Source organism: Papio anubis, chromosome 3 (genome assembly GCF_008728515.1).
Source record: "Papio anubis isolate 15944 chromosome 3, Panubis1.0, whole genome shotgun sequence".
Taxonomy (NCBI): domain Eukaryota; kingdom Metazoa; phylum Chordata; class Mammalia; order Primates; family Cercopithecidae; genus Papio; species Papio anubis.
The window spans coordinates 80,972,654-80,998,830 of NC_044978.1; the positions used below are offsets into that span (position 1 = coordinate 80,972,654).

General features: G+C 39.5%; 1 protein-coding gene across 7 annotated transcripts in view; it reads left to right on the top strand.

Moving 5' to 3' along the window:
* The window catches only part of LEF1 (lymphoid enhancer binding factor 1), a 123,547-nt gene that overhangs the window by 56,879 nt on the left and 40,491 nt on the right, over nucleotides 1–26,177 (top strand). For all 7 annotated transcript variants that reach the window (XR_002522361.2, XM_017958940.3, XM_003899071.5 and 4 more), the window contains exon 4: nucleotides 23,916–24,048. Coding sequence is in view for 6 of the 7 variants with exons in the window: in XM_017958940.3 (XP_017814429.1) it covers nucleotides 23,916–24,048 (133 nt within the window). In the remaining variant the exon portion in view is untranslated. The remainder of the gene's footprint in view (nucleotides 1–23,915; nucleotides 24,049–26,177) is intronic.

A 26,177-nucleotide genomic window follows, 5' to 3' on the forward strand; every position in this document is an offset into this window, starting at 1 on the left:
CCCCGGCAGTCTGACTTCAGGCGTCATCCTCTTACTGCCCCATGGCCGCGTGCCCATGGGTGGGTGGAGGTGGCCATCACACAGTCCTGAATGGCATTGCAAGGGACATTTTCTCCTTGCCTGGAGAAACCAGGATCAGAACACTCTACCCCAGGGATGGGGGCACACAGCAAAAAACTGACTCTCAAGCCTAGGAGCTATTTGTACTGACTTTGGCCCTTCTTGGACCTCTGCTTACAGAAGCAGGTACCTCACAGCCCTCGTCTGACCACACGAAAGCCATCATAAGCTCATAGGACAGAGTTCTAGAGATGGAAGCTTCTAAAGCCCCAGCACCCACACAGTGTGTATCAATGCCTGACCTCCCAACATCCTAGCACCATTGAACTCCTGACAGGTCATTACCACTGTTTTTTGCCTGTCTCCAACAGCCCAGGTCTTTGCATACTCAGATCACTAGCTACTGAGCCTTGGAGGGGAATTAAGGCAGGGTTGATTTCACAGATGAGAAGATACAGTGTCAGTAGTCCACCTTAAGACTAGGACCTAAATCCTGCTGCCACTTTTTTTGTATGTCAGTACTTTTACTTTATAACCTGAGACAGGGTCTCACTCTGTCACCCAGACTAGAGTACAGTGGCGCATTCACAGCTTACTTGCGCTCCCAAGCTTAGGTGATCCTCCCACCTCAACCTTCCGGGTAGCTAGAATAGAAGGGTGTACCACCACGCCCAGCTAATTTTTTTGTATTTTTTTGTAGAGACAGAGTTTTGCCATGTTGCCCAGGCTGGTTTAGAACTCCTGACCTCAAGCAATTCACCTGCCTTGGCCTCCCAAAGTGCTGGGATTACAGGCATGAGCCATCACACCTGGCCTGTATGCCAATACCTTTCTTGCCTCCCTCTACCTCATTCTTCATTCTTCCTCCTCTGATTAAATAAGGTAAATAGGGATACATGACAGTTAGGGCTAGAAATATATATGGTGGCTACAAAAGGTAAAGAATCACTTTTTGCAGGCCGCTCCTGTTTTCCCCTCCTTTCTCCCTTCAGGCAGGAGTTGTGTGGCCTACAAGATGGCCTGGTTGCTGGAAGGTGACTTAGCCAATAATGCAGTGCATTGGCTGGGTCCCCAGGTGCACTCAGCAGGTGGTGCTTTCAAAGATTAGCTACAGGCCAATGTGCTGAGAGTCAGGATAATAATACAGCTCTTCTGCAGTCATCACAGCTTTAGATACATTCAGGAAAAAAGCCAGTGGGAATGGAAGGAAGGCAGAGACTGTTGCAAGCACCTGGGCACATCTTACATTTCTTCATTTGTTCTTACAGAGGTTCTGTTTGCATCATTAACACGAATAATTCTGTCTTCTTTTTCATTATGTGTTCTTTCATTTGGTGTATCCTATGGAAATATTGGGGGTAGTTATTGATTAGCACTATATTTTGCCTTGGAAGAACTTAGAGAAAATTATTGATCCAGTTTTACCCAATTGTTAGGTCATCTTTCTATATGCTAGATTACCTATCTTTCATCCAATTTAGTAAGTGCTCATTTTCATTGAAATGCCATAAAATGAATTGTAACCTAGAGTCTGGACAGATTTCAGAGGTACTGTGGTTCTAGGACCTACTCAAAGTTTGAAATAATATGAAAGATTGCAATGTGCTTACTAAGCAGCTTATGAAGGGCTGTGCATTCTGCATATTTTCTGTAATTCTTACTACAACACTGTAAGGTGGATATTATCTTCATTTTACAGTGGAGGAAGCGGAGGTTAAGTCATTCAACGAGGATGAGGGAAGGGAGCAGGGTCAAGGTTTGAGCCCAGGTCTGTCGGTCTTGTCGCATACCCTAGGAGACCCGCATGATGTGCCCATGCAGGGGGTGGGGCACAGATCAGCTGCAGTGATTTCCTGAGAGAAGCGGTGATAGAATTTTTAGGATAGTAAAGAGATAAAGAACATTGATATGTCTGTCTCTTTAGTGGGGAGAAAAACTCCGTTGTGTGTGTGTGGTTTTTTTCTTTTTTTGTTTGTTTGTTTTTGCTTTAAAATATCCATACAAATTCAATCTCAAAGAAAATTGCAATCATCTTATTAGCAACCTTCTAGGCAACAGACAAACAGTAGTTTCACTAGGGGCATATTAAGGCTACTAAGTTGTAGAGATAGTAAATGCTTGCAATGTTGGATATTTGAGAAAAATTCTGACTTCAGAGAAACAAGAATAGTGAAATTTGTTAATTTTAGAAAGTGAAAACATGCTCCATAAGGAAATGATTTATAATACTTAGTGACCCCTGCTCCTCTACTTAAAATAGGAGAGACAGAAACATTTAACAATTAAGTATTGTTTGGAGAATGTTAGTTTTCTACCTGGAAAACTGTTTAGCCAACAATGCCACATGCCTTTCTTCCGCATCTCCCCTCCTAGTAGAGGCTGTGTGCTCTTGCTGAAGAGAACAGTTCTAATACAAATCCTCATTACTTTCCCTTTCACACCTTTCCCCCACTAGACTTTAGAAGTGATAATTGCTTGAAATACTGGGAGAAAGTAATTTGTATTGGTAAAGCTCCCGTGAACTTCAAACAAATCTGTGTTCTCTAATGGTGACTTCTTTTTAATTATGGGGCTGGGCAGGTGTGTATTTTGTGGACCTGCCGCATCTGCCCTCCTACCACAAGAGCCTCCCATCTCAGCCTGGGACACTTAATGATGGAAAATAACTTCTCTGGATTAAAAAAAAACTGTATGTATACAGTAAGAGGCCGTAGCTTAGAACTTGACGGAATGTCTTAATATTCAGGACCCTGAATATTTTGCCTTCTGTTTTCTAGATTAAAACTTACATTAGATAGGAATGGTAATATCTAGTGCCTGTTGGTCATCATTCTAAACACTTTACATGTTTTAACACTTACATAGTACTTGCTATGTGCCAGATGCTGTTCTAAGTGGTTTGCAAATATTAATGCATGTCCCGCTTATACAGTCCTTCAAGGGTTATTCTGTTTTTTTTTTTTTTGTTGTTGTTGTTGTTTTTTTTTTGAGACGGAGTCTCGCTCTGTCGCCCCGGCTGGAGTGCAGTGGTGTGATCTCGGCTCACTGCAAGCTCGGCCTCCCGGGTTCCCGCCATTCTCCTGCCTCAGCCTCCCGAGTAGCTGGGACTACAGGCGCCCGCCACCTCGCCCGGCTAGATTTTTGTATTTTTTAGTAGAGACGGGGTTTCACCGTGTTAGCCAGGATGGTCTTGATCTCCTGACCTCGTGATCCGCCCATCTCGGCCTCCCAAAGTGCTGGGATTACAGGCTTGAGCCACCGCGCCCGGCCTGTTCTGTTCTTAATACCATTTTACAAATGAGGAAACTAGGCACATGGAGATGGAGAGACTTGCCAAAGGTCACCCAGTTGGTAAGTGACAGAAGTGATATTCAAACCCAGGCAGCCTGTCTCTGGAGTTCATGCTTAATCACCTTCCATACTGGAAAACAACTTGTCCTTTTTCATTTTTAGAGGCCTTTCTAGATGATTACAGCCTCCAGCAAGTCAACAGCGTTTAGCTTCTGTCTGTTAATAATTGAAACAAATTGAGCGCCGAGGAAGTGGTCAGGCTAAAACACTGAGACGTAATAGTTGATGGCCCTACAAGGAGTGGATTTCTCTTCTTTCCTCCAATTTAATTAGTTCTGCACAGGGGCTAACTGAAATATGCCTAAAGATTGCATGCCCACAGCAGATAAGTAGCTTCTAGCAGATTTAACAAATTACCCTTTGTCTGCCAAGCTCCTTTTTTTATCAAAACTACATCCCTAGGTAGAAATGTTAAGTTTTTACACATCAAAGTTTGCAGGCTGAGCTGGTGACACTGGAGAGACCTATTGAATTTGATTCAGTCCTGCATTCCCGGTTACAGATACAAAATGAAATACACACATAAGTCAACTCTGATTATTTGTACGATCTTCACTCCAGATCTTTTTAATGTAATTAAGAGGGTACGAGTATGAAGGAGGAGAGAGAAACTTGCAGTTCAACAGGAAGAGCTTGTTTGCTTGTTTTCTGTTTATTTTTTAACCTAATATTTAACTGCTAATCCTAACTCAGTGCCTGTGTGTCTTATAAATAAAGAAACTGAGAAGTTAGTGATTTGTGTCAATTTTATGAGTGATCCTGTTTACCACATGGAAAATTCTGGTAAGATCAACAAGTGGGACTCCAGCTACTTGAGTGTTTCTCCTTACAGTGTGGCTGCTCTTATTTTGATAGAAGTATCCCCGGTTCCAAGGCCACTGGACATCTACATTTTAATATAATTTATTTTACACATACAGAAGGAGAACAGCAATCTTTATCCATGTCATACTTTAATTTGGATAGGAAAAATCAAGTCCAGAAAAATATTATTGGTGCTGCACCTCTTAACCAGGTCAGCTTGCAAGGAGAAAGGGTATATACTACGAGTGAGTCAAATCTAGAAGAAGCTGAAAGTAAGAAAGAGGCGCTGTGACAAACTGATTGCAGATAAGATGATGATAATCTAAGACCTTTTTTTATTACCAGCACAATATTAGGACTTGTTACAAAACAGTCATCTCTTGCAAAGCACCTGAAGGTTGATGTGGAAAATCTGAGCAATTGGAAAGGAAACCTCAAAGTCGAAGCACACTATTAAAAGCTGTGTATCAAGGTTGAGGTCCTTTGCAACTATACACTTTCCAGAGTGATTGAATTAGATGGTTGGGTCTCTTCGAAACTTGCATCTCTCTCTTGAATTAAAGTGAAGACCAGCCTCACTTTATAGCTTGCTTTGCTTTTCTCTATCCCTGCCCAGGAGACCTGTCCCTTTCTAGCCTGCTTTTGCACTGTGGATGTCTGACTCTGAATTGAATTGTGGGAGCTGTGCTTTCTGGGGATCTCCTGGGTGTAAGCGTCTAGAAGATCAGTATAAGCATCTTCATGTGGTAATTGTCCTTTTGAATTATGTGCCTGTAGTAGGTTTTCTGTCTATTGTTCTTTCTCTTATCAATAACAGGGAAAATGGCAGTGAGAAGCAGCATGTTGGGAGGGGGTGAAGAGTGAAATTGGACTGTTAGACTCCATGATAGTCAAAGGACATAACATCCTATTTTACTGTCCTTCAGAAGAGCTAAAGTGTTCTCAGAGAGTGACAAAAAGATGGTATTTACTTCCTTGACATCAACATACGGTGAAACTTTGTGAAAAGTAAAAAAATTTATATGCGTCTGACTTCAGTGACTATCCAAAATAAATTTCAAAGTATACAACTGTTTTTTTTTTTTACAAGACAGCTCAAGTAGCACTATCATTTCCCTTTTTTTAAAAAAATAAAATAAGCATTTTCTCTGATTGTAAGGATAATACACAATATTCTAGATAAAAATTTTGGAAAGCATGAGAGACGAAAATTACCTATAGTCTCACAAGTTAACATTGTGGTTTACATTTCAGTGCATATACTTCTGGTCTTTTTTTCTCTTTGTAGACTTTCTACGAAATTTTATATTTTTCCCAGAAGTCAGGCTACTAGATCTGTGTGATCTTTACCAAAAAAAAACCCAAAAAAACAAAAAAACACCTTTCTCTCTCTGTGCTTATAAATTCTATCATGTTTGCCTGCAAAGGTCATTGACCTCAGCTCTTCTTCCGAGGCATGAGGCCATACATTTGTGCAGAATAAAACCAATAAGAGTCATAATGAGGGGCAGAGAGAGTGGACTGTTTAAAGGCTCAGTCCTTTCGAGCCAGCTTAATGAGTCTTTTTATCTTAAGAGGCATGTGAGGTGTGGGGTTTTTTTTGTGTTTTCCAATCATGCACAAGTGACCAGCCAGCTGTTGGACTCTGGGTGACAATGCTTGTGTCTGACCTGCTGTCTGATTTCTTCTCATTCTTCTGTCACAACCCATTTTTCAGCCTGTGTACCGCCTCCATGCAGATGGGTTTCCTCTATGCACTCACAGAAATAGAAAAGGAATGTAAATATGTGTAAACTCCCCTTCATTGGTGAGTGTTTTTGGATGACCATGTCATGTCAAGTTTTCTTGCATATTTTTGACCAACTTGACTCACTTTTGGAAAAATAATTTGTATTTCTTCCACTGATCTTTGAAACTCATCCATGATAGGTAGTCTTCTGGAGCTATGGGATGGCTCGGAACCAGAAGTTGAGCCTTAGAGTCTAGTGCTGGCTCTACTACTTTGCAGCCCGATGACCTCATACAAGTCACTTTGTAACTTTTGTTGCATGAAATGACAACAACAAAAGTACCCTAATGTGTACATCAGTGTACCATATCGTCACTGACTTGCTTCCACTGGACACTGAAAATGAAGCCCATCATCTCTCCTTATCCTGCCTGCCTGCCCCATCCTAGTCCATAAAGACAGCCTCAATCTTGAAAACCTAGAAGCCTCTTTCTCCTGGCCTTTCCCCTTCACCCAGCACACCCAGGCTGTCACTGTCTTCTTCCCATCCTTATTACCTCCTGCCTGGACTTTCATCTCCTAATAACTGGCTTTGTTCTTAACATTCCACATTGTAGGTGTTTGCATATATATCTTACCTCCTTGAGTAGATACTAAGTTCCTTGGGAATAGTGATGAGATTTTACTTATCGTTGTCTCCTTGTCATGCTTCCTTGGGATGGCACCTTAACATGGTAGGTGTTCACTTAAGTGCTTTTTGAGTTGGATAGATTAACTTAATTGATGGAACCGTTGATCTCCCTGAGCCATATCTGGGCTCACCTCTGAGCATTTGTGACTGAGTCTGGTAGTAGCTTTGTATCCCAGGTGGGGCACTGGATTCGGAGTGGCAAAATTTGGAGCCCGACTGCAGACCCAGCTGCCTGACTTCTCTGAATATCACTTTCGTCATTGACTGACTGAAGGTAGTTAGAATTTTTTGAACCCTCAGGCTCCTTCAGCTCTGGAATTCTACATTCATAAACTGCTTTGCACTTAATTACTTTGAAGTGGAAGTTTCCCCCCTTTCTTTATAAGGTAAATGAATTTTTCATTTGGCCCAGGAGTCACTTTGCACATATCCTATGATGGGAGGCTAATGAAAGCTTTGATAGAGACCTTAAATTGGGAGAGATGGGATCATATCCATTGCTCTGTCATAAGAATTTTGCCATATCTATAGAGAAACGAGATAGAAGACTTAAAAATTTCATTCATAGCTGTACAAATCATGATTTGAAACATTATTAAAATTAATTTTGAAAACACTTGGGAAAATGGAGATGTTTGAGATAAAAACATCTCATTGAGATAGAAATTCTAAGAGTGGCTTTTAACCTTTTCATTAGAACCCTAGTAGTCTTCTTAAGGAGTGGATATTTTAAGTGGATTCAGGCTGGGCGTGGAGGCTCACACCTGTAATCCCATCACTTTGAGAGGCTGAAGCGGGCAGATCACCTGCGGTCAGGAGTTCGAGACCAGCCGGGCCAACATAGGGAAACCCCGTCTCTACTAAAAATACAAAAATTAGCCAGGTGTGGTGGCACACACTTGTAGTCCCAGCTACTCAGGAGGCTGAGGCAGGAGAGTTGCTTAAACCCGGGAGGCAGAGGTTGTGGTGAGCCAAGATTGCGTCACTGCGTCTCAAAAAAAAAAAAAAAAAAAAAGTGGATTCTTCATGCAAGTCTAAGTTTAAAAAAACAGTGTTTTTAAATGTAGGAAAAACATAAACCCATAGTCTTAAGCTCTGAGGGTTAAATATGTATAGCTTCCAGGTTATTGATGAAGACTAACTGGGCATGGTAATAGAGAACTTTGCTCATGCCTGTGATTTTAGAGTCTGAACGTTCTCTTCAGCTCCCATGTCACATGCCTGTCTCTCACCTGGCAGCTGAGAACAAGCCTAGAAGACAGCATGGATTCCCAGGAGGCTTGCACATTCCCTAATTGTCCTCTGGCAGTTTGGAGGAGACCTGAAAAGGCACACCTCCAACTCCCAGCTGTCAGTTCACCGGCATGCCCACAGAGAGTCAGATTGATGCCATTTATGGAACTCCAGAGAGAGCCCTGGAAGGGGAGGGGCAAGGAAGACTAATAACAGCCCTTTTGCCATCATGGGGAGATAGGCCCAGGAATTGGGGGCGGGGAGTGGGAAGGAGTATTCCTAGGTATGTCCTTCATACGATAGTTTGGGTGTCATCTGTCTGCCTAAACATACATAATATGTCATACTTTTGCTGTGGGTTGGACACTGGTTATATAGCATTCCAATTTTAGCTTGCTAGGATTCCCCTGTCATGACTACATGTGAAATTACAATATTCAGAGATATAATATGTATACATGGTAAAATTTCACTTGGATTTGCCTTCTGTATAAAGTAAAATTAGCCTTCAATTAGTCCGAATCAGTTTTTGTGCCTTTGGTTTGTTGTTTAATTGGATATAATTTACATAACTTATAATTCATCATGAAATGTGTGCAGTTCTGTGGTTTTTAGTACATTCACTATGTTGTACTAACTATCACCACTGTCTAATTCCATCACTCCAAATAGAAACCCAGTATCTGTTAGCAGCCATTCTCAGTTACTTCCTCCATTTAGCCCCCGGCAACCCCTCATCTACTTTGTTACTATGGCTTTGCCTGGTCCGGACATTTCATATACATATACATATCATATAATATGTGGCCTTTCTGTTTATGGTTTATTCACTTAACAGAATGTTTTCAAAGTTCATCCATTGAATGTCAGTACTTTGTTCTTTTTCATAGACGAATAATATTCCATTGCATTTTATATACCACAGTTTGTTTATCCATTCATCAGTTGATGGACATTTTGAATTGTTTTTAGTTTTTAACATTGTTAAGAACATTTTGTATATATGTATTTGTGTGAATATATGATTTCAATTCTCTCAGAAGGAGTGGAATCACCGGGTCATGTGGTAGTTCTGTGTTTACCTTTTTAGGAACTGCAAAACTGTTTTCTATTTCTTTTGAATACCTTTAAACCTCGAAATATCAACTACTTAGAATTTTTTAAGAGGGAGAGGGAGTTAAATTAACACATTTGGTTAGAGAAAACAACTGGATTAGTAGAGGAGAAGGAAAAATTCAGGTTATGTTAAGCAGAAGGAAACATTATTTACATTGACTTACAGTATCTCCCTGTTTACACATAGAAATGATTAAATAGGGTGGGTGAAGAAAATGAATTCCCACAGATCTTTTAATAGACATATCCAAATTCTGGTGAAATAAGTTGTAATTATTGTCAAGAATTAGATGTAACAAGGTAGAGAAGATATCCTGAGCATTTCTAGTTAGCTGGAAGAATTGAGAGCATGAAGAAATTACCATTATTAGCGTAAACTGGAAAATTAAGGGGAAGGTGAAAAACATAGGCACATAAATTCATTCCTTAAAATGGATGCTTCTTTGTTCTATGGATGGGATTTTTCTGAATATGCAAGAATAGCTTATATTCTTTCTTGACATCCCATTTATCAGCTTGTCCTGGGACTCACAAGGCTTGTGAATAATATATTGATTGATTGTACTGTTTGTTAGCACATTCACATGATATTGCATAACCATTTCTAAAACATAAACACAGATGATGACAGCATTTTAGGAGGAAGGTGAAGGTTACATGGTGATTCTTTGTTGTTTGGCTGCGTGTTTGCAGCTTGACAATTCTCACTCTTGCCTCTGAGGCCTATAGTCGCCCACTCTAGGTCAACTTTTGAGACCCATGTAGTGACAGGAGCTGCGTGCTCTTAGAGAACCAGAAAATGGACTGCATCATGGTTTGGCAAAGGAAAACAGGATTGAGTTCTACTTTGTTACTTACTGTGTGCTTTTGGACTTTGCTGAGCTTTCTTGTCCTTCTCTGAAACATGGGATATTTATTAATACCTTTCTTGCAGACTTGCAGGGTGATAGTGAGATCCAAATGAGATAAGGGTCATGGAAGCACTTTGTAAACTAATGTAAATTTGATGGTTTTCATTATTGTTTAATTCTAGCTGTCTCCCTCAAGACATCACCCTTTCGTTGGAGGAGCTCATTCATAGCTATACCACACTGCCAAAGATGTGTCCACTTTGAAATAAAGTACTTACTGGAGACCCAGAATCCAGACCACTGGAATAAGACAGGACTCTTATTCCACATTTGCTGTATGTAAGACCCTAGCTCTGTAATCATACAAGGCATAGAACTTAGAACCACTGAACATCATATCCCTGTATCTGCTGGAGTCTTTGGACTGACTTTATGTCTATGCAACTGACTCTAGGTGCCTGCCATCTCCTTCCCTTCTTCTGAGACTGAGGAATGCCACTTTTCTCATCACAGACTTGTCCAACTGAGTTTTTCTGTGAAGGTTAATTTAGTGATAGAGATTCGAGGCAGGTCGAAGGCATAGGAGTACAGAGTGGTGCCTTTGCCGAAGAAAGGGCATAGCCCTTTGTGAAATTTTGGCAGGATGACCACATCTCATCTGTAGGTTGTAGTGATTAGCACAACCTTACAGGTCCCTACACTGGAAGAAATCAGGTTAGTAGTAATTTTAATGATAATTGAAGTAATGTAATGACAGAATGCTCCTGCTCTGTGTCTTAAATCCGTTCTGTAAGCTTTATTGATGTTCCTTCAAATTACCATTTATGTTCTTTCAGATTCCCAGTGCACATTGCCATTAAACCAGTGTCCACCATCAGCAGTGTGGCACTGATCCATCTTAAAACTGATTCTTAAGATGTAAATAAGTCCTTTCATTTTTTGTTTTTTTGAGACGGGGTTTCACTCTTGTTGCCCAGGCTGGAGTGTAATGGTGTGCTATCATGGCTCACTTGCAACGTCTGCCTCACGGGTTTAAGTGATTCTCCTGCCTCATCCCTCCAAGTAGCTGGGACTACAGGCGCACTCCACCATGCCCGGCTAATTTTGTATTTTTAGCAGAGATGGGGTTTCTCCATGTTTATCAGGCTGGTCTCAAACTCCTGACCTCAGGTGATCTGCCTACCTCGGCTTCCATATGCAGTTCTTTCTTTTGCTTTCCTGACTTTTTTCTATAGCTGCTTTTAGCCACAGTGTCAGAACTACAAAATATTAGAGTGTTGAAATTCAAAGCTTTAGAACCCATGGGATCACGGGATCACTGGAGCTGGAAAGGGCATTGGAGATAATCATTCCCATACTTTATCATTTGTTGATAGCAGGAATCCAGTGCTCACACTTTATCATTTCTTGATAGCAGGAATCCTAGGCTCGTGGGTCACAAACTCCAAATTGTCGTACACAGGATCTTGCCTACCCACTCCTCTCACTTGTGTTTACCATTCTTGCTACATACAAGAGTAGACTGTCTTGAGAACATTCTTCAGTAAGCCCTTAAATTATTTTTACTTCTTTACCCCTCTTCCTGAGATTCACAGTGGTTTTCAGAAATCCCTAAACTGATTTTCCTATTGTCTAGAAAGAATTTGTTTCTTGAGTGAATCTGCTGCAACGACAAAAGTGTCTCATCTTTCTCTATTTTAATGCTGTATTTAGCCCAATGTCAGCTTGTGTGCATTTGGCCTGGAAAACTGCTCTCTGATATACTGCCTCATGTCAAAAGCTGCATTAATTATTATTTAATGCACTTGTGAAATAGTCTCAGTTATTTGCTTTTTTTTGTGTAAAATTTGTGTCTTATGGATAACTTTCTAAAATAATCATTTCAAGCGTTTTACATTATGCCTTACATTAACTATTTCCTTGAGAAGTAAAAGGAAGAAAACACCTGTGAATCTTCTACAGATCTCTTCTCACTGCTGTGCAGTAAAGCTCCTCCTTGTATCCAGTGACTCAAACCCAATGCTGTCTAGGCCCGAGGCAAGGAACCAGGCAGAGTAATTAGGGACGAATGCCTGCACATCCCTCCAGTGTTAGCAGGAAGTGGGTCATGAAGCAGGTCACCCCAGGCAATGTTAAATGATGATCTTTGAAATTTTTCATCTGAAATAGTTTCAGACAAAGATCAAGATTATGATCCTGTTGTTTTTCAAAGAGAAATAAAGAAAAGAATTTTTCACCTAGTAATTTAGTAAGGGATCCAATGTTTGCCAGTGGGGTGCTGTTACATGTGAAACAATTAGCTCAAGGGAGAGGGGACTTTTCACATGTGCCAATTTCCATGGTATAAATAATCCTACCATGACCAATTTCAGGCTACCAACATGATAATAACAGGCTCTCAAAATTCCTGAAAATTTAGCCATCAGCTCTCTGAGCTAGAACAAGCCGCTCCTGGACACTACTGTAAATTCAGGATAATGTAGATTGCTCTTGGGAAAGGTATATAGATTAGGCATTCAGTATCTGTCTTGAGTTCTTCAGCATGTTCCCCTAAAAGAGATGGAAATAAAAATAAACTTCAGGAGGAAAATTTTCTATTTTTAATACATGGAACAAAATGGAGTTTATCTTTGATTTCATATCCACAGAAGTGCCCTTTTTCACTAGCAGAGAATAGCTGTTGTTGTCTTTGCTACTACAGTTTTCCATGGTCTATAGAATATTTCCTTTTTATAATTTATTAATAGAATTGAATGTCTTTTAAAAGGTCTTTAAATTTTGCTTCCTCTTCTTTGAAACAAATGTTTTCAGGGAAAATGTTCTCTTCTGGCTTGACTTATTTGAGAGCTTTAAGATGATGCAAAGTTACATAGAACCCAGTTTATGTAATCTGCTTTCTTTCTCATTTAAGTTTTCAGACTCAATTTCCAACTCATTTCAGCTTTTGTTTTTAAGTCTACAACAAAAGATTATTTTTTTTTCTTGACTCATATAAATATATCCTGTGAATAGTGTTGTCTGCAGCATCATTTTTCACTCAAGATAAGCTCTGTTTTTTCTTTCTAGATTATGTGCTATGATGTGAAATGGAAAAGATAGTTACCTGTCAAGAAATGAGTTCATCAGTAACTTGTAACGAATCTGAAAATGTGTATTAGGTATTTGTAAAAGTTATCTGAGCTGACTGACAAGTTGAAGAAGTTACATATAACTGCCTCAAGACACACCATTTAATCATAAGGATCATTCTACCCTGCTTTTAGTAATTTTTTTTACACCATAAAATGAAAGGTTATAGTTCTGTACTAGTTGTCATATAAATATTTTTTGGTTTTAAATATATTAACTTTAGCATTAGGAGAAATATGTATTGTAGATGATGGGTTGATGGGTGCAGCAAACCACCATGGCACGTGTATACCTATGTAACAAACCTGCACGTTCTGCATATGTACCCCAGAATTTAAAGTATTATATATATGTACACATACATATATATAAACATACATATATACACACACACATATACACATATATATACACACACATATATATAGACTTGACTCTCAGTATGGGATATTGAAATGCAATGTTAAATTACCAGCTCTACCACTTACCTTCTCTGATTTTCAGTATTTTTACCCATAAGTTTTCTTTTCCATAAAAGGAACCTTTGTTTTTAAAACGCCAATTTTTTTTTTGTTTAAGTCAAATTGGAGTACAAGACGAAAAGGGGGCAATCCCACCTACAAATTTTTAAACTATAAGCAGAGCTGCCTGATGGAAATATAATGCAGATCACAACTGCAAGTAATATTTGTAGTAGTATGTTTTCTTAAGCTACATCCAAAGGTAAAGACAGGTAAAATTAATTTTAGTAATACATTTATTGAACATAATATGTCGAAAATGTTATTTGAGCATGTAATCAATATAAACATACTGAGATCATTTACATTCTTTTCACACAAAATATTTGAATTCTAGTATGTATTCTACACTTATGGCATGTCTCAACTTGGACTAGCCACCTTTCAAGGGCTCGACCTAATGCCTAATGGCTATCATATTGGACAGCACAACTCTACAACACTATAGAATATCTTTAATGCTGATCTTACAGTGTAAATATCAAATTTACATGTTCGTAGAAAATGATTTGAGTTTTCCAATAACTTTAGCTCTCAATTATTCATACTTTTAGTCCCAATCTTACTGTTAGTAGCTGAACCCAATTAATTTGTTGCATTTTCCCCATTTGATTTCTGAAAGGCTCTTCAGAAGTTCTGTAGAAAGATGGGGACCCCTGTAGACATAAATGTTATCTTTGCACTTATTAAAACACCCAATTTTAAGCAGAGAATACTGTATACATATGGCACTTATTAAAATCAGAGAAGACTTGGTAGGACAAAATCGTACACATAAGCATTTCTGTTACTGTTCTGTAAATCCTTCACACCTGATCTTAAAATAAGAATCAGTTTTACTTAAACTAAAATCAGGCAAATGCTTTTCATAGAAACTTAAGTGTGAAAGGCACCCCCTTTGAATAGGAAATAATTAGATTTAAGTCTGTTGGCTTCGCCTATGGAATTTTACACCCTCCATTTGCAGTCTGAACATATAAACAGATCATCTGCACTTCGCGTCTGGGTAGCTGTGGGACTTCTCTGACCTTGACCTTGGGCAGGCTGTAGCTTGCCGACCCCCGCAACCCCGCCACAGGAGATCTAAAGTCCATATCTCAGGCGCGACCATTCGTCATTTTCTGCTGGACATTCTGCATGCCAAGGAGAGCTCTTCCACCCTCTAAACTGGGTAATAGAGAGGTGTGGCTGTGGTGGCTGTGGGAAGTCCCTCCCTCTTAATATGCCATCCCTGGGCAGTGGAGGCAAAGAGCCTTTTCAACCAACATGTCCCCAGACCAGCACCAGAAAACCTTGTTGAGTCTATTCAGGATTGGTGGCTGATGAGGTTCTGAGGAAATCTTTCTGGAATTTGTCCCCCGCTGAACCAACCCGCCCCAAAAGTGCCCTCCCTCTCTGGTTCTGGAGTCCCTAGGGTTGCCTCATGCTGCTTCCGGTCTGAGCTCTCTGCATGGTAGACAGAGAAAGCTTTTGCTCCTGACTTCTCACTCACCTTAATTGATTTGTTTACCTTGCATTATTTTCCAGTGACTTGCACAAATACTACTTTCATCAAACTGACTACACTTCAGCTTATTAATCATAATAAGTTATTATGCAGTGATTGGATTGGTAAAATACTTCTCTCAGAATAAGGCAGCAGATATTTAAAAATTTCTAGGTTTTAATTATTATGGGTACATAAATCGGTGTGGATATTTATGGGGTACATGTGATGTTTTGATGTAGGCATACAAGGTGTAGTAATCACATTGGGGTCATTGTGGTATCTATCGCCTCCAGCATCTATCATTTCATTGTGAGGAACATTCCAATTCCACTCTTTTACTTATTTTAAAACTTACAATAAATTGTTGTTGACTATAGTCACCCTGTCGTGCTAGCTATCAAAACTAGATCTTATCCTAACTGTATTTTTGCACTTATTAACCATTCCCACTCCCCCACCCCCCATCCCAAGCTGCTGGTAATCATCATTCTACTCTGTCTCCATGAGTTCAATTGTTTTAATTTTTAGCTCCCACAAATGAACGAGAATGTGATATTTGTTTTTCTGTGCCTGGCTTATTTCACATAACATAATGTCATCCAGTTCCATCCATGTTGTTGCATATGCAAAGATGTCATTCTGTTTTGTGGCTGAATATTATTTCATTGGGTATATACCACATTTTCTCTATCCATTCATCCATTAATGGACACTAAGGTTGATTCCAAATCTTTGCTATTGTGAATAGTACTCAGCAAATATGGGAATGCAGATAGCTCTTTGATATACTGATTTCCTTTCTTTTGAGTGTACCTGGCAGTGGGATTGCTGGATAATAAGGTGGTACTATTTTTAGTTTTTTGAGGCAACTCCACACTGTTCTCCATAGTCATCATATTAATTTACATTTCCACCAGCAGTGTACAAGGGTTCCCTTTTCTTTACACCCATGCCACCATTAGTTTTACCTGTCTTTTGGATAAAAACCATTTTAACTGGAGTGAGATGATGTCACATGGTAGTTTTGATTTGCATTTCTCTGATGATTATTGATGTTGAGCACCTTTTCATATACTTGTTTGCCATTCATGTGTCTTCTTTTGAGAAATGTCTATTCAGACCATTTGCCCATTTTACAATGGGATTATTTCACTTTTTCCTATTGAGTTGTTTGAGCTCTTTATATATTCTAGTTATTAATCCCTTGTCAGATGGGTAGTTTGCAGAAATTTTGCCCATGCTGTGGGTTGTCTCTTCACATTGTTGACTATTTCCTTTGCTCTCCATCCCATTTGTCCATTTGCTTTGGTAAGGCAGCAGCTTTAAATCTAGGGATCATGGGCCACTTCTTTCCCTGTCCTCCCTTGTGCATACTGTAACTCCTCTGCCCCAACCCATTGATATGTGATTGTATTTGTGTATAAAAACATTTATACACAACTTTCATCTTATTTTTCATGTCTGTGATCCAGAAAAGATGAACCATTGGACTCTTGCTCTGCCCATGTCCTTCCACTGCGAAGTTTTCCATACCCCATAGAATCCCTGCACCACTACAGCTAGTGGTCCAGGCAGGCAGCTGCTGCTGCTGCTCCTCCTCCTCCTCCTCCTCCTCCTGCTCCTCCTCTTCTTCTTCCTCCTCCTCCTCATCCTGTTTCTCTTTCTCCTCGTCTTCCTCTTGCCTCCTTAGAATCTGGTGAGAATCTGATGGTCCTTTCTTTTACTTATGCCCCATCCCTTTATTTGACCTCTGAATTAACCACTGTAATGCCGTACTTGTATTATTTTACCACTAAATAGCACAAGTAAGTAAATTGCAAATTGTAGTTTTAGTTTGTTTTTTGGCTCATTTATCTTGAATGACTCCAGTTCCTTCTCTTAATTTTCAAAGTATTTTCTTCAACATGAAAAATTAATGGAGTACTTAGATGATTAGGGGTGTGGTGAGGGTGTTGTGAAATCAATCAAATAATAGGATGTTGCAACTTTACATAATTAGATGTCATTTTCCCTTTACCCTGATCTTTTCTCAGCTTCTAACCTTAACCCCACTCCCTCTATTTACAGGCTCCAGTTACTGAAAACAGTGGGGGTCCTTTTGGCTCCCAGAATGAATTCTTTTCAGAGCCTTGTTTCCTTCTCAATAAAACAGAAATCTTAACACCTAACTTAGGAGTGGCTTTAGGATTAAATGATGTAGTGTTTGGAATTCATCACCTTACAGAGAATGTGGAGAATAGTGGGTTTTCCATGTGTTTTAAAAGGGAGCCCTTCCAGCATTCTGTTTGTAGTCTCATTGACTCTGGGGACATCAGTCTTCTCCCGGTGGTCCACTGTTCCTGTCCAGATGCTTTGTTGCAGTTGAGCCCACAGCTAGCCACATTCACTTGATTGGGGGGTAGTTTGGAACAGAGATGGAGAGAGGAGCTGAGCACCAAACAGTATGGGGCAGGAAGAGCAGGGACTTCGATATCAAACAAATGCCGGCACAAATCCTCTCTCCACTAATTATTACTTAGCTCTGTGTTCAAAAAGACTCAGCCTTCTCATCTGTAAGTATGGGGGTAATAATACCCACTTACATGGATGAGTGCCAGAGTATATAAAAGCACTACTGTAATGACTGGTACTTACTAACTGTGCAACCCATGTGTTAATTCCTTTCCCTGTGATATGTTCCTTCCCCTCTTAAGAAAACATTTCAGTTGTCTGATGATAGTGCAGGTCTCTAGACCGTCCCTTTCCCTCCAGAGTTGGACTCATAGACCATTTGAATCTTAAGAGCCTGGAGCCTCATTCTTACCTGAAAAATGCCAGCTGCATCACCACCAGTAGGGGGTCTTAGATTTGAAAGCCACATCAGACCTGAAGCAAGTGTTTGGCTTTGGTGGATCTTAGAAAATATTTCCAGTACCTTATTTCTGAGGTCTAGATACGAGAATCATGTATCCTTTTGGAGTAAATCTGCCTCTCTTTCTGAGAAGGCTTGAGAAGCTCAGATTCTCGGAAAAGGAGGGAAAGGCGCAACATGAAGTTACATGGCTTTATCTCACGAGTACCAGACTTCTGAAGTGTTTATGAAAAGCAAAAATGCCACCTTATGACAATCAAGGCCAGATGAAAATTCCTGAAGTGTTAAAATTCCCCTGGATTCAGTTATTACCAGAGGATTATTGATTAAATGCACAGCCAGTTGAAACTCAAGACCTTTATGCACAGCCAGATCCTGCACTTTGGGTTTAGTTTAGTTAGAACCTGGAGATGTGGAAAATGAAGACTAGCTACCCGGCCAGCAGGTTTCTCCCCCAGTTACTCCTCTTACCAGGAGGCCCCAGGCCTTAGCCAGTAGGGAGTTGAACCACCTTTTTAGTTCTTCCCAGAACCACATCCTCTGAGGCTAACAGCTTTCATGACACCTTCAATTCCTGCCAGCGGTGAGTGGGTCATTTCTGGGAATGCTGCTTTGGGGGTGGCTCTCAGGATCCCTAAGTGGCACCCACTTCGTGTCCACAGGAGGTGTGGGTTTTATTGGCTGTGATGCCAAAGAGGTCCTTACCTGCAGGGACCAGCCTGGGTGGCAGCCAACCAAGCTTCCTTGGAATGTTTTCCAGTCCTGGAGAGAAAGGCTGCAGTTGAGTCTCCATAGCTCTAACCACTTCTGCTGAGGTGCTGCTTTGTCTGAAGTGATTCCTGTGCCTGGGACAGAGACCACACACCCATTTCATAGATGTCACATGCTGTCAGGTGTGGCCCAGATGGTCACCTCAGTGTCCAAGATTTTATGAACTTGGCTTTCAGGAAGGCCACATGATGTACGGGTAGTGAGCTTGACCTCTAGAGCCAGACTTCTGCATTTGAATCCTGGCTTGGCTGTTTGCTAAGGCACATACCCTTCAAGAATATTTTCTTCTCTGTGCCTGTTTCCTCATCTTTAAAAGGGGATAATAATAGTACCTGCCTCAAAGCTGTTGTGAGGATAAAGTGCTTAGCACACAGTAAGCAGTTGATAAGTATTAATTGCTATAATTACTATGTATTATGTGGGTAGGTTGGCCTGATGGTGATTTGCAAATTTAAGAAAGGGTTTCAAGCTTCTCCCTGAACAGCCATCCTTGATATTTTCTCCGTTTTCTTTTTCTTTTTTTTTCTTTTTTTTTTTTAAGTATCTACTGTTTTCATCTTTTCTTTGGCTCACCCACCAATCACCTGCCTGAGATTAAAGAATGTGCAGTTGGAATCAGAAACCAACGGGTTTTGGCCTCCTACTGCCTTGTGAGCTTAAACAAGTCACTGAACCTCTGAGCAGAAGTGGAGAATTTGGGGTGACTTGGGGCTGCCAGGTATCTTGTAAAGCTGGAGTACCCATGCATCCTGTTACCCTGGGATAATGAAACAGAGCACACATTAGGACTACCTGGTGATTCTTAGCTGGAAGCTAAGACTTACCTGATTGTATCTGTGAATGAAAAAACAAGGTGATTTTTATCCTTTTGCCCTCCTTCCCTCCCTTACAGCAAGATGTGTAGTAGGGAAAGCACCTGAGTAGGAATCGGGAGACTTGGGTTCTATTAAGTGAGGTACTTACTATGTGTACAGTACCTAGCACAGAGTAAGAGCCAAAAGGATCGAATTTCTCTGCTGCTTGATTCCACTGTATTGGGCAACCCAGGGGGTTCATTCCCATTGTACTCAAAGTGTCCCTGTGTTACTGGAGTTGTGTAGTGAGCAGGGCTGTACTATTTTGTACAGTAGTCCTGACTTGACCCATCCATTCCCTGATGACCTCTGTTTCTCAGCTTCCAGTCTGTAAAATTAAAATATGGAGCTAAAATAAGCTACTAAATGTACTTTAGGTTTCTTAGAGCTTAAACATAATACACAGGCATATTCTTAGATACATACTTTCTCCTATCACCAGGTTCATTTTCTTCATAATACTTGATGCTGCCTTTTCAGATTTTGCTTGTCTTTTTTTGTCCTTTACATATTCATTGTTTCCAATACCCACCCTCTGCTGCTTGATCCCACTTCCAGAGCCCCAGAAAGTAAACTGCATGAGTTAGAGACCTTACCTGTGTGTTGGTCATTGGTGCTAGAATAGTGCTTGGAACATTTTAGGTGCTTAATAAATACAAATGCACACGGGCATGTATAACTCTGCATATAATGTAGCCACTTAATTTGTCTACAAACACTTAGATAGTTGGTTGATTATTCTTCCCCTTACCTACTCCCCACAGGAAAATACATACCACATAAATGAATGGAATTAAGAATGGTTATACTGGCTGTCTCAAAACTTAACCAAAGTAGCAGTGCCAGGGTTCTCACTTTGTGTGTGCACATAGTGTCAAGGGGCAGTAACTCCTGAAATCAGAGGAAACCCGCAGATTTGTGGGCTGAGGACTCTTGACCGTGATGACAATGTGCCACATATCTGCAGTGTAAGTTGGAATCCACTTTGTTCTGTTTGTATATGTAGTGGAGATGGGTGGTGGGAAGCAAACCATAACCCTTGGAATTCTGCTCACACATGCTATTGAAATTTCATATTACTTTCATTATTTGGCCACAAAAATGGACATAATCCTTGTTGGCTTTAACACACCTACTAGTACTGCTTTTGCTATCCATCTTGCAAAATATAAGACAAGGCCAGGCTTAAATTAAAATCCTCGGCTTCTTATCTCCTTCCCACAGGAAAGCAAATCTGTGTTGAAAACCGTAAAATTAAGAGGAGAGCAAGGATAGCATAATTTAGCAAAAATTCGTGGCACCAGATTCTGAGCTGTATGACTGGAGGGATAGGTCAGACATTAAGAAGATGCTGCCTGCTAATGCAAGTTCCTTAAGGTGGTGCTCTGGAAAAAAGAATATATCCAGAAGATTTCCGCAGTGTTTACTCTTTATAAGTACCCTAAGAAAATACCTTTATAGATTGTTCGGCAATTATGCTTATTTATGAGAATTTCAAAATGAAACTAAAAGCTATTATTCTAAAGTATATTTGAAATCTATTCATTTTAACATTTGGGTGTTGAGATTTATGTTTCCATTTTAAAAAAGAGTTTATAATAACCTCCTCCTATCCCCATGTCTACCCACCCCCACTTCTAGCATTCTAAATTCCATGTATTTAAGAAGCTTATTCTGTTATTTGGAAAACTGCATCATTAACACTTGAAAAGCATTAAAAGATTTGTTTAACCTTTTACACATTTATATGCATAGATGTTTGTGCTGAGGTGTGTAGAGAAAAATCGTGTGGCTTTGATAATGGCGCTCTATTTAATATATGCCAAGAGCTATATGAGCTATGCAAGTTTTGCCATTAACGAAGAGCTGATAATTATAAAATAGCAAAAATCTAGTATGGAAATTGTATCATTTTCCAAAAAAAGTGTGATTTTTTTTCCTTTGCTTTTTTTTTCCCCCCCTGTAAGTTTTTTTTTTGGATGGAGGTTGTAATGATAGGGTATAAGGAGAATTACTAGGGTAATTATTTCTAATTTTCCTGAGGGGAGTCCTTCCCATTGGAGCCACATATTTTTTATGCCTAATTTGTAAAAAATATTAAGTTCAAAATTAGTGTACATCATGGGTAGAGCCACCATACACAAGTGTTTTGTGGGGGCCCTCTTAACCATTCAGATATGGACTTACATTTTAAGCAGTTCACATTGTGCAGTTTTAGGCACTTCCTCAAATTTTTAAAAAATATGAATATTTGCTTCAGGAGAAAACTGATTTCACATGCATTTTAGTCAATAATATTGTAAGATCTTACTAATTCAAACTAATTATGATGAAGACATGTCTGAACTAGTGAATTGAGCATAATGATCTGCTCAGTTTCTCTTAAATTCATGTTACCCGTTACTACAGTGTTTTCAAGTAGAAATTTTCCTGCAACTGCTTTAATTATTAGATTAGTTTAAAATCAGAAACAAACACCTTTAACAGGTATATAATTGCTTGGAGTCCCTTTTTATTTGGTGGAAGGGTTATTGGGTCTCTTTAAAATGATCCCCCTAGAGGAGTTGTTAATGGGTATAAAAATACAGTTAGATAGAAGGAATAAGCTGTAGTATGTACAGTAGAGAAATTGTAGCTAACAATAGATTATTAATAGCTAGAAGGGGGCCGGGCGCGGTGGCTCAAGCCTGTAATCCCAGCACTTTGGGAGGCCGAGACGGGCGGATCACGAGGTCAGGAGATCGAGACCATCCTGGCTAACACGGTGAAACCCCGTCTCTACTAAAAAATACAAAAAACTAGCCGGGCGCGGTGGCGGGCGCCTGTGGTCCCAGCTACTCGGGAGGCTGAGGCAGGAGAATGGCGTAAACCCGGGAGGCGGAGCTTGCAGTGAGCAGAGATCCGGCCACTGCACTCCAGCCTGGGCGGCAGAGCGAGACTCCGTCTCAAAAAAAAAAAAAAAAAATAGCTAGAAGGGAAGAATTTTAATGTTCACAGAACAAAGAAAAGATAATGTTTGAGGTGATGGATATCCCAGTTATCCTAATTTGATCGTTCTACCTTTTATAAGGATATCAGAATGTTACATACACCACAGAATTTCTATAGCTATGCCATATCAATAAAAATAAATAATAAATAAATAAGTGATTTTACTAATTAGGTTAAACCTACTTAAGTCTTCTTTATATTTTTTAATTACTTAGTAAGCACTTTTGGGTTGGGGAGGAACAACCTTAACTTTGTAACCAAAGTGATCACAGATTTCAAATTGATGAAGTCCAATTAGATAACTTGAATTAAAATGTGTGACTGTTGACTTCCAAATTAACAATAAAATGTTTGCAAACAAGTATAAGACATATAAAATGTGTTAAAATATACAATTTTAACAATTAAAAATATTATTAAAGCAGTATTTCAGTTGGACATGGTGGCTCATGCCTGTAATCCCAGCACTTTGGGAGGCCAAAGTGGATGGATCACGAAGTCAGGAGTTCAAAACCAGCCTGGCCAACATAGTGAAACCCTGTCTCTACTAAAATCACAAAAAGAAATTAGCTGAATGTGGTGGCGGATGCCTGTAGTCCCAGCTACTTTGGAGGCTGAGGCAGGAGAATCACTTGAACCCGGAAGGCAGAGGTTGCAGTGAGCTGAGATTGCGCCACTGCACTCCAGCTTGGGCGACACAGTGAAACTCCATCTCAAAAAAAAAAAAAAAAAAAAAAAAAAAGGCAGTATTTCATGTTATGCAGTTCAACTCAAGATTGGAAATTCCTTTTTATCAATTAATATTTATGGAAACTAGAGAAACAGAAGATGAACTGAGGAGGGCTAAAGCAGAATGGCTAGTCGTGTTTGATTGACAAAGCTGTAAAACTTGAAAGAATGGTGTAACATGGTTCTTAAAGATGTACAACGATAGAATTATGAATTCTATAAGCTGAGGGGATATCAGTATAGGAAATTTATATTTATTGGGTTTAAAAATTTGTCCTTCAAATTGGCAATATTTATTCATTTATTTGCTCATTGAACAGTTTTTTACTTTTTGTGCTAGACATATGTAATGAATACAAATGTTGTAAAACATTCGTAAATTTTGCTCTGATTCGCTCTTTATTGACTTAACTTGAGAAAATAATCTAAAAGAGAGGGTAAATAGATGTGTACCGAAATTCATGCCATATGGAAGAGTAGTGATCAACCTAAATCTCTGAAGAGGCACTGGTGAAATAACTGATAACTCATGAATATCAGTGACATATTCATATATTTGAGAAGTATTTACTATGGAAAAATTGAGAAAAATTCTAAAAGAGACAGTTCCACTTGTCCAGGTCTGAAGGTGATTCTTGGGTTATGTCGATGACTGGTTACGGCTGCTATGTGATTTTTTTTCTTTGGGAGAAAAGACTGGAGCTGAGCATCCATATTAACTGTTGACCTTGTGGTTACTTTGCAGTCAAATAAAGTGCCCGTGGTGCAGCCATCCCATGCAGTCCATCCTCTCACCCCCCTCATCACTTACAGTGACGAGCACTTTTCTCCAGGATCACACCCGTCACACATCCCATCAGATGTCAACTCCAAACAAGGTGAGAGTCCCTGTCTTTCCCAGCCTTTTTTCTAAATGAAGAGCCAAGTCTCAGCCTGAGTGACCCTCCGGACGCCGGTGCTGCATATCACTGGGTGGATCAGAATACGTTTTTACAAGACAAGAGTAATTCATTTGATAGCAATTCTTTAGAAACACACAAGAATTTGTTACATGTATTATTCATTATTAAAAAGCAGAAGAAAAGCATAGCAGGGCCACAGGTGACAGCTTTGAAAATCTTTCACTCACTATGTAAACCAATAGATTGTGCAAATATACTAAAAATTCAGTACTCTACAATATTCATTTATTTCAGCATGTACAACATGTTGATGCTGGTAATTTTAAAATAGGAATGGGGAAAGTAGGAGATTTTTACTTCAGATGTTATTCTTTTGAATCTCTTTTGGTTATTCCATTATATCCCGATGGTGTTTCATCTTTTGTTATTTACCAGCACTAGGTTACATATTCTAAATAATCACTGATGTATAAAATCTCTATTTAAAGTCCAAGAATCATGAATCTTATTTTATGCCTCTGTATTAATATTTGCTTCTACTTTGTTTATAGAAAAAATATATAGTACAAGAGGTCTGAAAAATTAAAACATCCTGTTTCTGCCTGATGTGTGCGAGTACGAGTTGGGAATAGGACGGAGAGCTCTGGTCCACCAAGCCTTCTGGTCCCATCACTCAGGGCAAACCTCAAGGGTGGATTTGCTCTCAGGGTAGCTCGTTTCTCTTTGCATGCACATGCACACTTGGACTTCATCAGGGTCTTTGAAAGTTCAAAATAAAAGATTTAAAAAAAAGTGAAGGCAGAGAATGTAAAGGGGTAAAATTTGTCCCTGCCTACATTTTACCCTTTTGTCCATCCCTTTCTAACACTTACAATGGATAATAAAATTTAATGACTGTGTGAAAAAGAGTGGCATAGAGGCTGGGTGTTCTTTCCACTACTGGTGAACACTTCTAGATTAAATACTTAACACTTTCATTTCCCTTCATTGTTAAAACAGAATGTTTATTTGAGGACTTAGTTACTAGTGCACTAGACTTGAGTAGTCTGAGTACTTTGAAAAGGTGAGAATCACTTATACATACATTTCCAGGTTTGCCTCTGTTTTATTTTTTATCCTCAGTCCTTCCTCCACCCTGCTTCCTTTAATCAAGAGCCTCCAAAAAATTAGGAATGTCCAAGAGTCAGGTCTATGGCTGTATAGTGAGAAAGGGAATTAAGATAGGGGTCTCAGGAAGCAGGCTGAGTTTGAGAGGGAGGACCCGTCTTGGTCGTGGTCATGGTGAATTTGAAGTGTCTGTGAGATACCCAAGGGGAGACAGGAGGTAGGCCACTGAAACGTGTGGGTCTCCGACCAGCGTCCGAGCAGGGTGTGTACGTCTGGGAACCTATTTAGTTGTTAATTATTTCTTTATTTAACAATTAAATAGTGCTTACCCTGTCCTAGGTCCTGTTTGAAACTCTTTGAAACATTAACTTTTTAAAAAGAATAATAAATCAATCATAGTTCAGTAGTTTTTCTTTCAAGAATAATAGGACAGTTCAATTTTTTTTAAAAAAGTTAAGTTTATAACTGGCTCTCAATTGCAGTTATAGTTTCTCTTCTGTTTCCATCTCTTACTGCCACCCTACCTTGTTTTGAGTAATTGTAAGTTATATCATTGCTTCTCAAACTTTTTTTAAACAAACTCTCCAAAACTACAGAGAAGGGACTACTGGTCATCACCAGAAGTTGTCTGCTTGCAGTTTCTTCGGTCTTTATTTTGTTCTAAAGATTGGTGTGATTTTTGTATTCTGGTCTGTGCACTATTTATGCTTGTTTTAATATAAAGATCCTGTTTTATCCCGGGCTTTTTGTTCCTTATTATCATGTACTTCTGGAGATATATAAACTCCACTTTGAAAAAAGCACTCACTTTCATGATACTGAGTTTGTATCATTCCAGTTGCGTACTTTTGTTGCGAAGAAAATAAGCTTTCTAGATCTCTTGCTTTTAATTCTTTTTCTCTCCTGCCTTTTGGGATATATCATGAGCTCAGCTGGTTAGTGCATGATGGTACTGAGGTCAGAGCTGCTGGTTTCAAAGATCGTAATAGACTCCTAGT